This window comes from Erpetoichthys calabaricus, chromosome 14 (assembly GCF_900747795.2).
Source record: "Erpetoichthys calabaricus chromosome 14, fErpCal1.3, whole genome shotgun sequence".
Taxonomy (NCBI): domain Eukaryota; kingdom Metazoa; phylum Chordata; class Cladistia; order Polypteriformes; family Polypteridae; genus Erpetoichthys; species Erpetoichthys calabaricus.
The window spans coordinates 28,732,164-28,746,179 of NC_041407.2; the positions used below are offsets into that span (position 1 = coordinate 28,732,164).

Sequence of the window (14,016 nt, forward strand, 5' to 3'; positions counted from 1 at the left end):
GGGATGAAACCAGAGTCTCTGATGTATCTTACAATCTTTATGTAAACAACTAAATCTTCGTGATTAAAGTTATGACTAAGATGTGACTAAGAGAAAGCTATTTTTGTCAAATTAGTGTAGTTGATTTCTGACTAAACTATAACAAAAATAAAATTCTTTTTCCTGTAAAAAAAAATGAGTTGGTGTTTCTCCAGATGAAAGGAAATTTAATAAAGATAGATATGGGCATGGTTTATGTAAAAGACAAAGGTGCTGTTAAAATGAGAAAAAACACTTGGAAAAATTTGAGGAGGTGATCATGGTGATGAATAGTGTCAATGTCAGATCAAGCAGTATCTGGTCATGGGGGCTTTAACAGGTTTGGTTACCTGTTGTAGGCCTGAAGCCATTTCATCCTGTACTTTACATTTTTAACTCCCTGTTTTGTCATGGTAGGGTCCTAGGGTGACCCTGTTCCCCTTTATACCCCTTATTATGATCCCATCATCTTATGTTCTTGTCCAGTCTGGTCCTACTATATATACCCTAAGTTCTTGTCTATAAGCCGGACTCATGTATTAGCCGGAGACCAAAAATCATACGAATTTTTAAAGTAAAATCGTATCATAGATAAGCCGGACTCATGGATAAGCCGAACATACTATAACCTATAACTAATAGAAGGGAGGGAGGTCAGTGGTCTCACTCGCGCCCATTTAATTTCTTTAAGGGGGGAGAGAGTGTGAGATATTGCCGTCTCTCTCACTCCCCGCATGGCGCGGTTGGAGCGGCCGGAGCGCGTTCTTTCTGCTCTGGGCGTCGCCGAGTCAACACGAGCGCGTAGCGGTCATTTAAATTGTGATTTTATATGTAAGCATATTTAAATATATATCGCGGATTTCTGCGGACAATGGGTCTTTTAATTTCTGGTACATGCTTCCTCAGTTGGTTTGCCCAGTTGATTTCATACAAGGGACGCTATTGGCAGATGGCTGAGAAGCTACCCAGCTTACTTTTCTCTTTGTCTTGCGCTGACTTTCTCTGATCCTGACGTAGGGGGATTGAGCAGGGGGGCTGTTTGCACACCTAGACGATACAGACGCTCGTCTAAAAATGCTGAAAGATTATCTTCACGTTGCTATCTTTTGTAAAGCTGATTCCTGAAAAGACATGCTGCACAGTGCTTCGCATACTTAAAAGCTCGAAGGGCACGTATTGATTTTTGACTGAAAAACAAACTCTCCCTCTCTCTCTCTTTGTCTGCTCCTGACGGAGGGGGTGTGAGCTGCCGCCTTCAACAGCTTTGTGCCGCGGTGCTTCGCATACTTAAAAGCCAAACAGACATATTGATTTGTTTGCTTCACTCCTTTGAAGAGGAAGATATGTTTGCATTCTTTTAATTGTGAGACGGAACTGTCATCTCTGTCTTGTCATGGAGCACAGTTTAAACTTTTGAAAAAGAGACAAATGTTTGTTTGCAGTGTTTGAATAACGTTCCTGTCTCTCTACAACCTCCTGTGTTTCTGCGCAAATCTGTGACCCAAGCATGACAATATAAAAATAACCATATAAACATATGGTTTCTACTTCGCGGATATTCTTATTTCGCAGGTGGCTCTGGAACGCAACCCCCGCGATGGATGTATAAGCCGGACTTATGTATAAGCTGATATTCTATTTTTTCATTTTCACAACTTTTTTCCTTAGATAAGCCGCGGCTTATTGACAAGAACTTAGGGTACATAGAGCCAGGCAGCATGGCCTGTCTGAATATGGCTGCCGATGGAGAGAAGGTCTATATCCTCAGCTCAAGTACATCCCCTCCGCCAGCTTAGCTTTGTTAGCATATTCTCCAATTACAAACATAACTTCAACAAACAAGAAAGAAAGCCTATACCGGTCATTATGTCATCAGCTGATCCAGATGGTGCTCTCCTCTTCTTATTTTATTACTCCAGGGGTAATCAACGACTGGCTAATCAAACTTCCTTGCACTTTACAATGAGATAATGGGACAAATGTTTAAACATTTACATTGTTCAACATTAATACAAAAAAAAATCAACTTATATATAAAATGTTATTATCTGTTACACTCTCTTTGAACCTTCAATGAAATTCCTAGGTTGAATCTGCACACCTTGAACTTCTGAGTCCAGGCCAAATTCATGTTGAAGTATTTGTCTAATTTATTAAAACACAAAGCAACATACAATAAAAAGATGAAATTAAAGTCAAATCAAAAACAACTGATAGACCTCATACCAATTGTATAACCTCAATAATACAGTTACAATATAAATCTCTCTATTATAAAAGGAAATCCTGGGACGAGACTTTCTCAGAGGTAATTTCAACTCCCGCGAGAGAGAATTTCAGGTCCCGCGAGTCAAGACTTTTTGACAAGTCCCGTACTGCTCTCATACATTTACAACCACGTCCACGGTCCAATCACTACTCATTCGTGTGAATGCTATTGTCAGACACAGTCTCTGCACTCTCAGCGGGGTCGGAAATAAGAGTAGAGGACAAAGTAAAACGTCGTAAAGAGGTTCAAAAATGTTGGCGTGATACACATGCAGAGCAGGTTAGAGATTATGAAAGTACTAAAATTCGAAAGTCTCAAAAAACTGATAGTAAAGATCACATTAGCGCTAACAAATGGAAATTATTACTCAGTGAAATAACGGGACAGCGAAAAGGGATTGAATATATGGACATAGGTGATATGACAGAAGTATGTAAATATTGTTTGGCTTTAAAGTTTAAGTCAGAGACTTGTGGTTCGTCAAATTCATGTTGCCATCAGGGAAAAGTAGTGTTTCTTCTGAATGAAGAGGTGTATCCGCCAGAAATAAAAGATTTGTTATTTTGTGGAAGTGAAATCCACATAGGTCAGCACGGTGGCGCAGTGGGTAGCGCTGCTGCCTCGCAGTTAGGAGACCTGGGGACCTGGGTTCGCTTCCCGGGTCCTCCCTGCGTGGAGTTTGCATGTTCTCCCCGTGTCTGCGTGGGTTTCCTCCGGGCGCTCCGGTTTCCTCCCACAGTCCAAAGACATGCTGGTTAGGTGGATTGGCGATTCTAAATTGGCCCTAGTGTGTGCTTGGTGTGTGGGTGTGTTTGTGTGTGTCCTGCGGTGGGTTGGCACTCTGCCCAGGATTGGTTCCTGCCTTGTGCCCTGTGTTGGCTGGGATTGGCTCCAGCAGACCCCCGTGACCCTGTGTTTGGATTCAGCGGGTTGGAAAATGGATGGATGGATGGAAATCCACATACGCGAGCAGCAGAGACGCAAAGTGGCTGGCGCATAGCACCCGCCCGGGGGTTGGTGAGCGAAGCGAGCAGGGGGTAGAGCCCCCTTGTGTTAAAAAAAGAAAGGTCTTACCGTCCAATAGCAGAGATTCTGCCCTTTCTCATCTCTTCAGAAACAGAATGTCTTGACTTGCTCACTCCTCCACCATTTTGTAGTCAGGATTCTACACAAAAGTGTAAAACTTTTTTTTGATTTCTGTCTGCCCTACTAGCCTTAAAATGACATTATGTTCTGAGTAATTCTGTAATTGTCTTCTATACTCCCTTTTTACTTTCTCGTATATGATGTATAGGGAAAGTATTGTAATCGTCCAAAAATTCCATTTCAAGATTTTGATGAATCAGAATTATGTCTGTGTGTATGTGTGTGTTGTCCTTATTGCTCACAGTTGCTCTTATTTTGTGCCTTTTTCTTTCATTGCTGCAGCCATATTGTTTAGGGTTACTGTGCCTGTTGTCAGTCCCATGACAGGCAGTCATGTGACATATCAAATCGTTGCACCCTTGCATAAGTCAAGCTGTGCAGCCTCTGGAAAGATCTTTTTGTAGCAGATTTCTGTTCTTCCGCATTTGTTTCAGACATTTTGATAAATGTTTCTTTTTTGTAAGACCCCTTGCCCATTTTCATTTATTGGTTAATACATTTCATTTCAATTTTGTGACCACCCAGTTTTTCTAGGTGACCCTTTACAATTTTAAGTTAAAATTTAAATAATCAAAGGTCTCTAGCTTACTATGTACTGTAACTACTGTACCTATAAAGCTAATCAGTTTATTCTTTATTAAACATTTAAGAGCAGAGTGCTTATGCTATGTTTAAGCCAGGATTCTCCACACTTCTGTTTAAATTCCTTTTTGATGTTATTTTTTTTGCTAATTTTTAATTCTTTATTTATTATTATATGTGGTACATAATTATGCAGTTCTGTCAGTTTTGTTATTTAGTTTCTGTTGTAGTTTCTATGTGACAGAGTTTGTTCCACCAAGTTCCTTGTATTTTGTAGATGGTTCCCCAAGAAGCGGAGCCACCTGTTCATCTCCTTCTAGGAACGGCCATCAGGCCTACAAAGGCTGGGAGATGAACGCAGTACGCTGTATGCGTTGGGTGTTAGCGGGTGCTTTGTGTTTTTGCTTATTTTAACCTTCCTGTTCTGTTTTTGACTACTCTATTCAGATTGTGTATTGGGTCTCTGTTTGTTGCTGAACTGCCATTTTTAGGCAACTCTTTTTGTGCCTTTCTGTTCTTTGAGCCTTCTTTTTTACGCTGAACAACTTTGAAATAAATCTTTTATTTATAAAGATTCCTCATTTAACATTTTTATCTCCTTGCCAAGGATTTACAGTCATCCTTGTCTAGTTGGGCTTTTTTGATATAATTGGGGCATTTAAGAATATATTTTTGAGCTCTGATTTAGAAGCACATTTTTTGTCTTGGTGGATCTCAAGCAGGCTGCCTTTGTGTGCACCTGGCCACTTTGGAGACCTCACACCGCTTGGGCCATTTTGAGATCACAATGGTTTCGTTATGACACATCTCAGTTCTAACGGCCTACAAAACAGCAACTTGTATCTGTGATTTTGCAGATGTCATCCAAGCCATCCTTTAGAGTTTTTTTTTTCCCCTGTTCTTTCAGCTCAACTTACTTATCCAGTTTCCATTTTGTATAATTGAACTGTCAACAGTTCTCATGTTAACCTTTAGTTTTTAGGCCTTGATTGTCACAATTCCATTTCTGACCTGAACTAGTTCTTAGGCCAAGCTTTTACTAGTAGGCCAAGGCAGCTTGTTTTCTTAACAGAGGTCAAAAGCAGTATACAAATGGATGTTTTCTGTCTCTTCATTAAGGACAGTAGAATGTGTTGAACATCTTAACCTACCAAGCCCTGAAGCATGTGAGGCAAAGAATATTTCATATCATAAATAAAGCTTTGGGTTTGTCAAAAGGCAATCAAAAATTATACATGTGTGTGGCTAATCCCCCAAAAGTAACATTGTCCCCACAATACTAATGTGAAATGCACCTTCAGGGCAGCCATCTTGGCACATTGGCCAAGCTCTCTGTTTAAGGTCATTTCTTTCCCAGTACATTCTGCCAATCACCTTTAATACACAAATGCATTCAGCTGTCATCTAAAGCAGAGATTGTTGATTGGTATTCCTTTATTCATTTTTACAAGTTCTCCTGAATCTATTTTGCACTTCTTTATAAGCAATTATAGTTGTTTGGAGTCACAGAATTCAATTTCTGGCATGGTTTTCTTTCCAATATATTATTTTAAGAGGAATATGATTTTTTTGCATTTTTTTCAATGCCATCTTGATGTTTATGGGCAGTGCCATTTTGTGAGTTCCATCATTAGGATGCACTCCTGGTCACATCACAGGTCACAATGTCTTGAAAGGTTGCCTGTGACCATCTTTCCTTATCCGAGTTTGCAGATATTTGAATTAATTCTCTGCATGTTTGTTGCTATTCTCTGTATCAGTGCAATTAGGCCTTTTTAGCTTCAACTTTGATTTTGTAGTTTTCACATTTGTTTTGACAATAGGTAAGATGGACTCTCAGTAATGTACTTTTGGCTTTTTCTAAGTCATCTCTATTATTCTCAATTTACTCTTTTTCTTAGCAAACTATAACATTATTCATTAAAATAAACATGTAAGAATGTCATAAAAATCAAAAAGTGTTTCCCAGTCACAATTGACAACTATTCATCACTGAGAGTAAGAACAGTGTGTTTAGAAAGTGGTTTATTTAAGTCTCCCTATTACAATAAAAAAATCTTGGGTCGAGATGCGATCTTCTCGGAAGACACTTTAACGTCCCGCGAGACAAGGCAGTGAGACAAAAGGACAGCTGCTGTACAGGCTTTTAAATGATCGACGCGCAGCGCGACAAGCAGAACACGCAGCTCGCCAGCAGCAGCAGGCCAGCAGCTGATTCGTCTGCATCTCCTTAGTGTGCGCTCAGCCCCCCCCCCCCCCCTTCACAATGCGAGTGGCAGAGACACGAAGTGGCTAGCATGTAGTACGCCCCGGGGAGGTGGATGAGCTAAACGAGCAAGGAGTGTTTTTTAATTTTTAGCATAATGATTTATATAACATTTTTATTAATGGCTGTCTGCCCTTTTTACTGATGGTTCTACACACCTTTTCATGTGTTGCACTGATTTTTTTTTTTGTTGTTGTTGTTGTTAATGTGGCACCATCAGTACCCACCATCTACTAGCTTGTGAACCAGTTTTTAAGAGCTAGGATTCTTGGGTAAAAGGACACAAGCACATTGCAGTTTCTTTTGGGTGCTTGTTTTGTTTCTCAGCAGTGAACAAGCTATAAAAGTGTTGGATGGTTACTAGCACTCATAAAAGCCTAACGCAGATCTTCAAGTGTCGTGTTAAAAAACATTGTATGCATGCACTGTAAATAATATACAAATTAAAAATATTCAAAAAAGTGCCCACATCCCCCCAGCCATTCCTCTTTTTACTTGCCAGTATGGGGTCCCACAGTATCGCTGCCTTTTAAAAGGCTGTAAAATGAATGGCTTTGGAAAATCTCTGTGCCAGATGATGGGCAGTAATTTAATTTCAAGTAAATGCATTTCTCATTAGTAAATGCAAACAACATTCATTATCTCTGTCTGTCTAGTTTTGTCCCATGATGCTCTTTATTCCTAATAGGATGATTGGACCTCTGCATGTATAAGATGCCTTTAGCTAAAGCCTTTGGGTAAAGTGAGAGGATGAAAATAACAAGGATGACAACATTCTTTTCATATTTAATTAATTTTGATTGTCCTGAACTGAAGACACATTTTGCTGTCACCTGGTTGTCACTAGGTTATTTATTTGGTTGCTTGTTTCTCTCCTTCAGCCTTCACCATGCTCTGTCCTGCTCCACAGGTATAAAGACAGTCTTTCTACTTAGAAAAGAACAAATGGTTTCTTTCTCATTGCAGTGCCTCCCACTCCCATTGCTCCCCCACAACTGCTGAGGGCTGGCTCGACCTACCTGATCATCCAGCTTAACACCAACTCAATCCTGGGTGATGGGCCCATCGTCCGCCGAGAGATTGAATACCGAGCAACTCATATGCCATGGTCAGAGGTGCATGCTGTCAACATGGCCACTTACAAATTATGGCATTTGGACCCTGACACAGAGTACCACATCAGCGTTCTACTCAGCCGACCAGGTGAAGGAGGCACTGGGAAGCCTGGACCACCTCTAGTGAGTCGGACCAAGTGTGCAGGTAAGAATAAATAGCATGAGGGGGATGGATTGGGCTGGGGGGTTGGCATTCCACTGGCCAGCTAATATTGGTCAGCACCTCAGCACAGCACATTCTTTCACATGAACTCCTAACTGTCCTCAGCTTCTTCTCATAGTCATTGACACATCTTGAGCACAGAGAGCCCTCCTTATCATGTTGAGCCAATCTCTCTGTTTTCCCAAATGGCAAGCACTTACTCCTTCACAGGACTATTGCCACAAGTGCATTGAGCAGCTGCCCCTCTAAACTGTGCCAGCTAGTCAGTGTGATGCTCCAGATGTTGCCAGGCACAGAGCAACCCCGGAATATCACTGAGAAGCAGCTGCACATAAAGTTGCTCTGGATGTGCAAGTTCTATTTTACTGGTGATTTCAGGTCAGTGACTTAGACAATAAACAAATAGATAAACAGAAACTGTGGTCAAGAGCGAGAATATCAATTAAAAACTTAAGTAGAATGGTTTCTTTTCCATGAGGCAAATACCAAGGCCAGAAACAACCAAAAAGGTAAAAACGTTTTGTCAGGCCCACTTAAAGTCTGCAATACAAGGAAAAAACAGCAAAGAAAATCCCAGAAATTCTGAAGCAGAATGAAAGAACTTCCAACTCAAAAACGTTTTAATACATGCTTAAGCACCTACTAGGAAGTATGCTGTTCTTGCTGTCACCCCCTGAACACACGACTGACTCATAATACACTGGTGAAGAAATTTGTAGGATTTCCTTAATTGAATTATTGACATTAGTTCCATGAGAATTGTTAGCTTTTACACTTCTGCACTGTCTTAAAGTGTAAATATTAAATTACTTCAACGGAATTTACTCAACATATACTGTGATTGAGTTACTCCTGCATGAATGTGTTATGTTGGTGGAATTATGGTCTTGTTTTCATTATGTTCATTTTATACAACTCCCTTTTAATTTTGGGTAGCTTTTTTCATACAGTTTTAATGGTGTGCAGCGCCAGTAAATAGTTATGATACTTGTCTTACTATTAATAGTGATGCTCAATTTGCAAACAGTTTTGTTTCTTCTTGAACAACTCTTTTCAGTGAGTCTTACAATTCAGCTCAAGAGCACAAACTAATCGCTTCAGCGGAGTGCTGTGATGCATGCGTCACGTTTCTAGCATCTTACATTTCATAGGCAGATTTGCAAGTACTGAACATCTGATTCATGAATCTTCTTCACTTCACTTCCAGGTCTTTTGAGGCTGAACTGATTCATTACTAGTGAATGAGAACTCTCACGGATTATTCTCTCATTATCCACACAGGCACAATACAGAAGCAAAACATATCAGAATGTATCTGTGGTTGTATTTTATATAATTTGTTATTGGAGTAGTTTTAAACAGAATCTATTAACTTAATATTAAACTAATATGTCCATGTCCCTTTATATGTTTAAAACTTAAACCTTATACAGCTATTATTTAATTTCTCACAATTATTTACTTTTACGTTTTCTGTAACACACATTTTTTAATGGCTTATTGACTTTACCAGCATGTGTCATTCATAGATTCTTTCAGGTTTTGAATTGAATGATTACCTGAGAACATTTCTCGCAATTCTCATTCATTTGATTTGCAAATTAATCATCACCCGAGAACAAGGCACACGATTTTCATTCATTTGATTCACAAACAAATCATTACCTAAGAACGGGTAGCACAATTCTAATTCACTTATGATTCTCTGACATTCTCTGCATTTCAACTCGGGCGTCATGCTTGGTGTAATATGACAATGTATTATGAATTGCAAGAATGCATAACACATACTTTATTTTACAGTATATAATAAATTGTAATTATTAAATTATATATTTACAATGCGATCAGAAGGGACCTCTAATCACCTCCCCCAATGGGTAATCGATTAACTTAATTGGTAGTTTGAAAGAATCAAATCAGTAGAGTGAATTGACATGCAAATCAGTAATATGGCAGGCATGTTATCCCAAGAGGAAGGTTTCTTTTGTGTCGTAGGGTGTGTGACATTTTTATCAATTTATTGAAAACAAAGCAGAATAAATCATCTTCCATAGCCATACAAATCCTGAAGCAGCTGGAGAAAAAATACATTTCCAACTTCTTTAACTTTCGTTCCACTACACTAAGGTTATCAGGATCACCAGGAACAATTTGCAGCATTCCCTTATGTAAATCTCCTAACTTTGTGCAAATACTTTCATCTAAGCACCTTTTCAGTAGTGATTAAGTATTGAAATGGAATAAAGCATTTCCTTCTGACCAGGTTGTGTTGCATTTTGACTTGACATTTTATAATCACATTTTGGTTTCAAACACTAAAGTGTTAAACTGAATCCATCCGGTTTGCTTTAGGTTATTCAATACAGCTCATTCTTTTGTTTCAGTGTAGATGGTGCACTTGAGTGGTGGGGGACACGGCAGAACACAGAACTAAACCTGACAACAGTTGTTGCGGCACAGTACGGTGCCTACAGAATTTCATTTTTTGCACAGCTCCATCCTAAAGCCGTGCCCTGCACCTGCCCTCTTCAGATGTAAAGATAATGATAAAATGATTGGTGGTCTTTACATCAAAGCTGGAATCATTGATGCTGGCTTAATATTAGAAAAGATGAATTCACACCACCGCTCTTTTGGAACACCCTGAGCTGCATTGTGTCTGAGGGCAGCTGAGGCGTCTCCAGTGAGTGCTTTGTTGCACCCCTGCTCTTATAATAAGCCAACTTATTTATTACTTTTTTCTCTAATACTCAGTGTTACTGTCCACATGGACAATGATGATAATCGTTTGAATGTTTAAACTCGTTCTTTGTGCACTACACCACTTTACTCTGACTCCAAACACTTGCTTTCTGAGCACGGCCTTAATTCTTTGTCCTTCCAGGCTGCAGCCTTCTTCAGTGCACTCGGCAGAGCAGCCGTGAGGTGCTCGCTGTTTGATTGCATGTCACTAAATGAACAAGAATCAGCTTGTAGATTAGCTCCCTGGCTGAGAATAACAAAACAGGCAGGTGCACTTGATGAAGCATCATTTTCATTATCTCTGCACTTCCGTCTTGTAATTATTGTGCCCCAGCCCTCATTCCAGCAGTAAATCAGCACCATAGTCAACAATACTAAAGATTCAAATGATTATGAAAAGGTACGAGCAGCACAGAATAGAATTTAATTCACACGGTGACTTTTATGAGCAGTAATTCATTTAATACTGAGTTTAAAGATTATTCTCCATCCTTTACATAACTAATGATTAATGTACTTACAATACAGTGAAGAAGATAAGACACTCAATAAGATTTTATCATTTAACAAGAAAAGTAGCCTAATTTCACAAATAACAGATAAATATATGCACTCAAACACAGCAGACAGCGTTTGTGATAAAGTGCACCCTTCTTCCTCTGATTTTATTTAAAAGGGTAATTTGATTTATCTGCGGTGGGCTGGCTCCCTGCCCAGGGTTTCTTTCCTGCCTTGCACCCTGTGTTGGCTGGGATTGGCTCCAGCAGACCCCCGTGACCCTGTAGTTAGGATATAACGGGTTGGACGATGGATGGATCGAATTTGATTTATGTTCACCAAAACACTAGTCAAAATTACTGGCATGAGTTAAATGATTACAAACTCATTACAAAACGTTCAGGTGTACATGCAGAAATAAAGTCTTTGACCCTGGTTTTAAACACTTTGCCTTGTGGTAACACGTATTGATTGCACCAGTCAAAAATAACCTGTGACAGCCTTAATAAAATGCTGTGGCTGCTTTTGCCTCTATGAAGGGTGACACATTCTGTGCAATGTGGATCCAGACATGTTTTCGTTTTTCCAAAAGAACGTTATAATTTGCATTCTACAGGCCAACATCACTGTATCCTTGCTAAACATGGATTTCAATATTCTGGCCAAGATTCTCACAAGGAGACATGAGAAGGGGCTTCCCTTAATTATTTCAAAATGTCAAACTTGGTTTGTCAAACACTCACAATTACCATCAATTCTCTCATGTATGTCTGACATACCATAACCATAATATATTAACCACCTGCACTAGTGTCTCCTGAAGTCGTCGTTATTGTCAGTTGATCATTTGATAGTGAATTACTGATAAAAGACAGGAAAGAAATATGAGCAGCAAAGACCTAAGGACAAGCCAAAAACAGCAGTCAGGCAGCAGCACAGATCAAAACACAAAAATCAATCTGGTGAGTCAAAGTGGTTAAAAAACAGCCTCTCTAAAGGTTTATTTGCTTTCAGAAGTTACTTCTGAAGCAAAGATTTTCCTTTTTTTCTAAACAAAGTTTCAATGCGTTTTAACACGTGACTTAACTTTAAATTGACCACCACTTTGACGCATGCAAGAAAGGATGTGAGGATTTCTAAAGGCTCCACAAGCCAGGCCAAGCCCTTCGTTGCCTGCCTAGATAGAACTCACCCCAAATTTAATGGCCTGTTTCTGCATACACAGCATTTTATATTTACATTTATTTGCTTAGCAGACATTTTTATCCAAAGAAACCCACAAAGAGGGCAACATAAACTAAACATCAGTCTCCTGGGGGACTGGCTGGGGGACAAGTTACATAAGTGATCATCACAAGTAAAGAGCTCAGAACAAAGTACAGGCGAATTACAACTTGTAGGTTACAAAAACTTAACAGCTAATATCAGTTAGACAGAAAGTCCCTGAACAAGAGAGTCTCCAAACACTTCTTAAACACATTAAGGGAGACAGAATTTCAACTGGAGGAGAGCAGCTCATCCCACCCGCTTAAAGCTATACATGAGAAAAGAGTCTGGATTGAGATTTGATGCCATGTAGAGGTGACATCACCAGATGCAGAATTTAGTGGGAGAGAAGAAGCATAGGAACTTCTATATAGATATTGATATATATGGATAAACAAATCTGAGAGGGATTAGCTCTTAACATACTAGAAATGTCCCAAAAACTCAAAAGTGCCTTACAAGGGAAAGGAAACCATAAAAATCTTTCACCTACAGAGTCTATTCCAAGCAGTAATATTTCCAAATCAAAATGTTTATTTACAAACAAAAAAAATTAACAAAAAATACTCAGTGACCAAAAGGAGGCAAAATACTTAAAGAAACAATGCACAGTAACCAAGTCCCAATGTACAATCTGAAAGAAGAATCCAACAAACACATCAATACTTATTGATAAACCAGTAAGTAGTACCAAACAGAAAATGTTGCACTCCCAGAACTCCTTCACAACTAGTCCATCACTGACCTGAGCCTTGTCCACTCTGACCTAAAAAGCCAGCTGAAGGGCTCAGGAGTGGTGATGTCAGGGTGGCTCTGCCTCTTGGGGTAAAACTGATAGATTAAAGAAAAGGTTTGATATCCCTCAGCTGATTTCCTTTATAACCAAAAACATTAGAGGTATTAGCTTCTTTACCAAGAATGGTCCTAGCATGTGGATTTTGGTTTTAACCAAAACTCTGACCTCTGATTTTTTCTTCGGTTTGTTAGTTTGGTGTTGGTTGTCTTTGTGGCTTTGACCTTAGCTTATGTCTCACCTAGTCTTTCAGCCTATTTAGATCTCCTGGTCTCAGTCTGCTCTTAATAATTCTTGGGCACACTATGATATCCATAACAGTGTGTGTGTGTTGTTGACTCCTATTTTATCTCCTGATCTCTTATATGCACTCACTGAGCAAATTCTTAGGACCGCGATACTAATATTGGGTAGGGCCTCCTTTTGCCCTCAAAACAGCCTTAATTCTTAGTGGCATGGACCCCACAACATGTTAAAAACATTCTTTTAAGATCCTGGTCTATGCACAGAATTCATTCAAGCTCCATATGCACAAAGCATACAATTATTCAACTCAAAATTATATATTGAGCACATCTCTCTCGTTTAAAATGTTTCCAGGGCAAGATCCAATCTGCAAACGCTGCAATCAAGTTGCAGCCTCACTGGGTCACATGTTTTGGACCTACACCAAATTAACATCATTCTGGACCAAAATCTTTAAATGCCTTTCAGACAGCCTTGGTGTCCCAATCCCTCCTAATCCACTAACAGCTGTTTGGTGTTCTCCTAGACGGGCTTAAAGTGGAGAAGGACAAACAAACTGTGATCGCCTTTACTACACTATTGGCATGTAGACTTATCTTGCTCAACTGGAAGAATCCTAACTCTCCTATTCTAAGTCAGTGGGTAACTGATGTTTTATACTATTTAAAACTGGAAAAAATCAAATTCGCACTTAGCGGATCTGTACAAACCTTTTTCAAAACCTGGCAGGATAATCAATAACATTTTAGAGTAAGCATTTAAATTAAGGAAGCAGGTTCTCTCCCATCTTTTACTCCATTTATCTTTATTCATTTATTAATTTATGTATTTACTTATTTTTACTAGCATAAATTTTAACTCTGCTGGCCTAGCTCTCTTTCTCAGGGGTGGGGGTTGATATGTTTCGAA

At 39.3% G+C, this 14,016-nt stretch overlaps 1 protein-coding gene across 4 annotated transcripts in view; it reads left to right on the forward strand.

Annotated features, from left to right (window-relative positions):
• The window catches only part of LOC114664826 (receptor-type tyrosine-protein phosphatase U-like), a 1,094,815-nt gene that overhangs the window by 782,802 nt on the left and 297,997 nt on the right, over nucleotides 1-14,016 (forward strand). For all 4 annotated transcript variants that reach the window (XM_028819112.2, XM_028819113.2, XM_028819114.2 and 1 more), the window contains exon 7: nucleotides 7,248-7,541. In XM_028819112.2, the coding sequence (XP_028674945.1) occupies nucleotides 7,248-7,541 (294 nt within the window). The remainder of the gene's footprint in view (nucleotides 1-7,247; nucleotides 7,542-14,016) is intronic.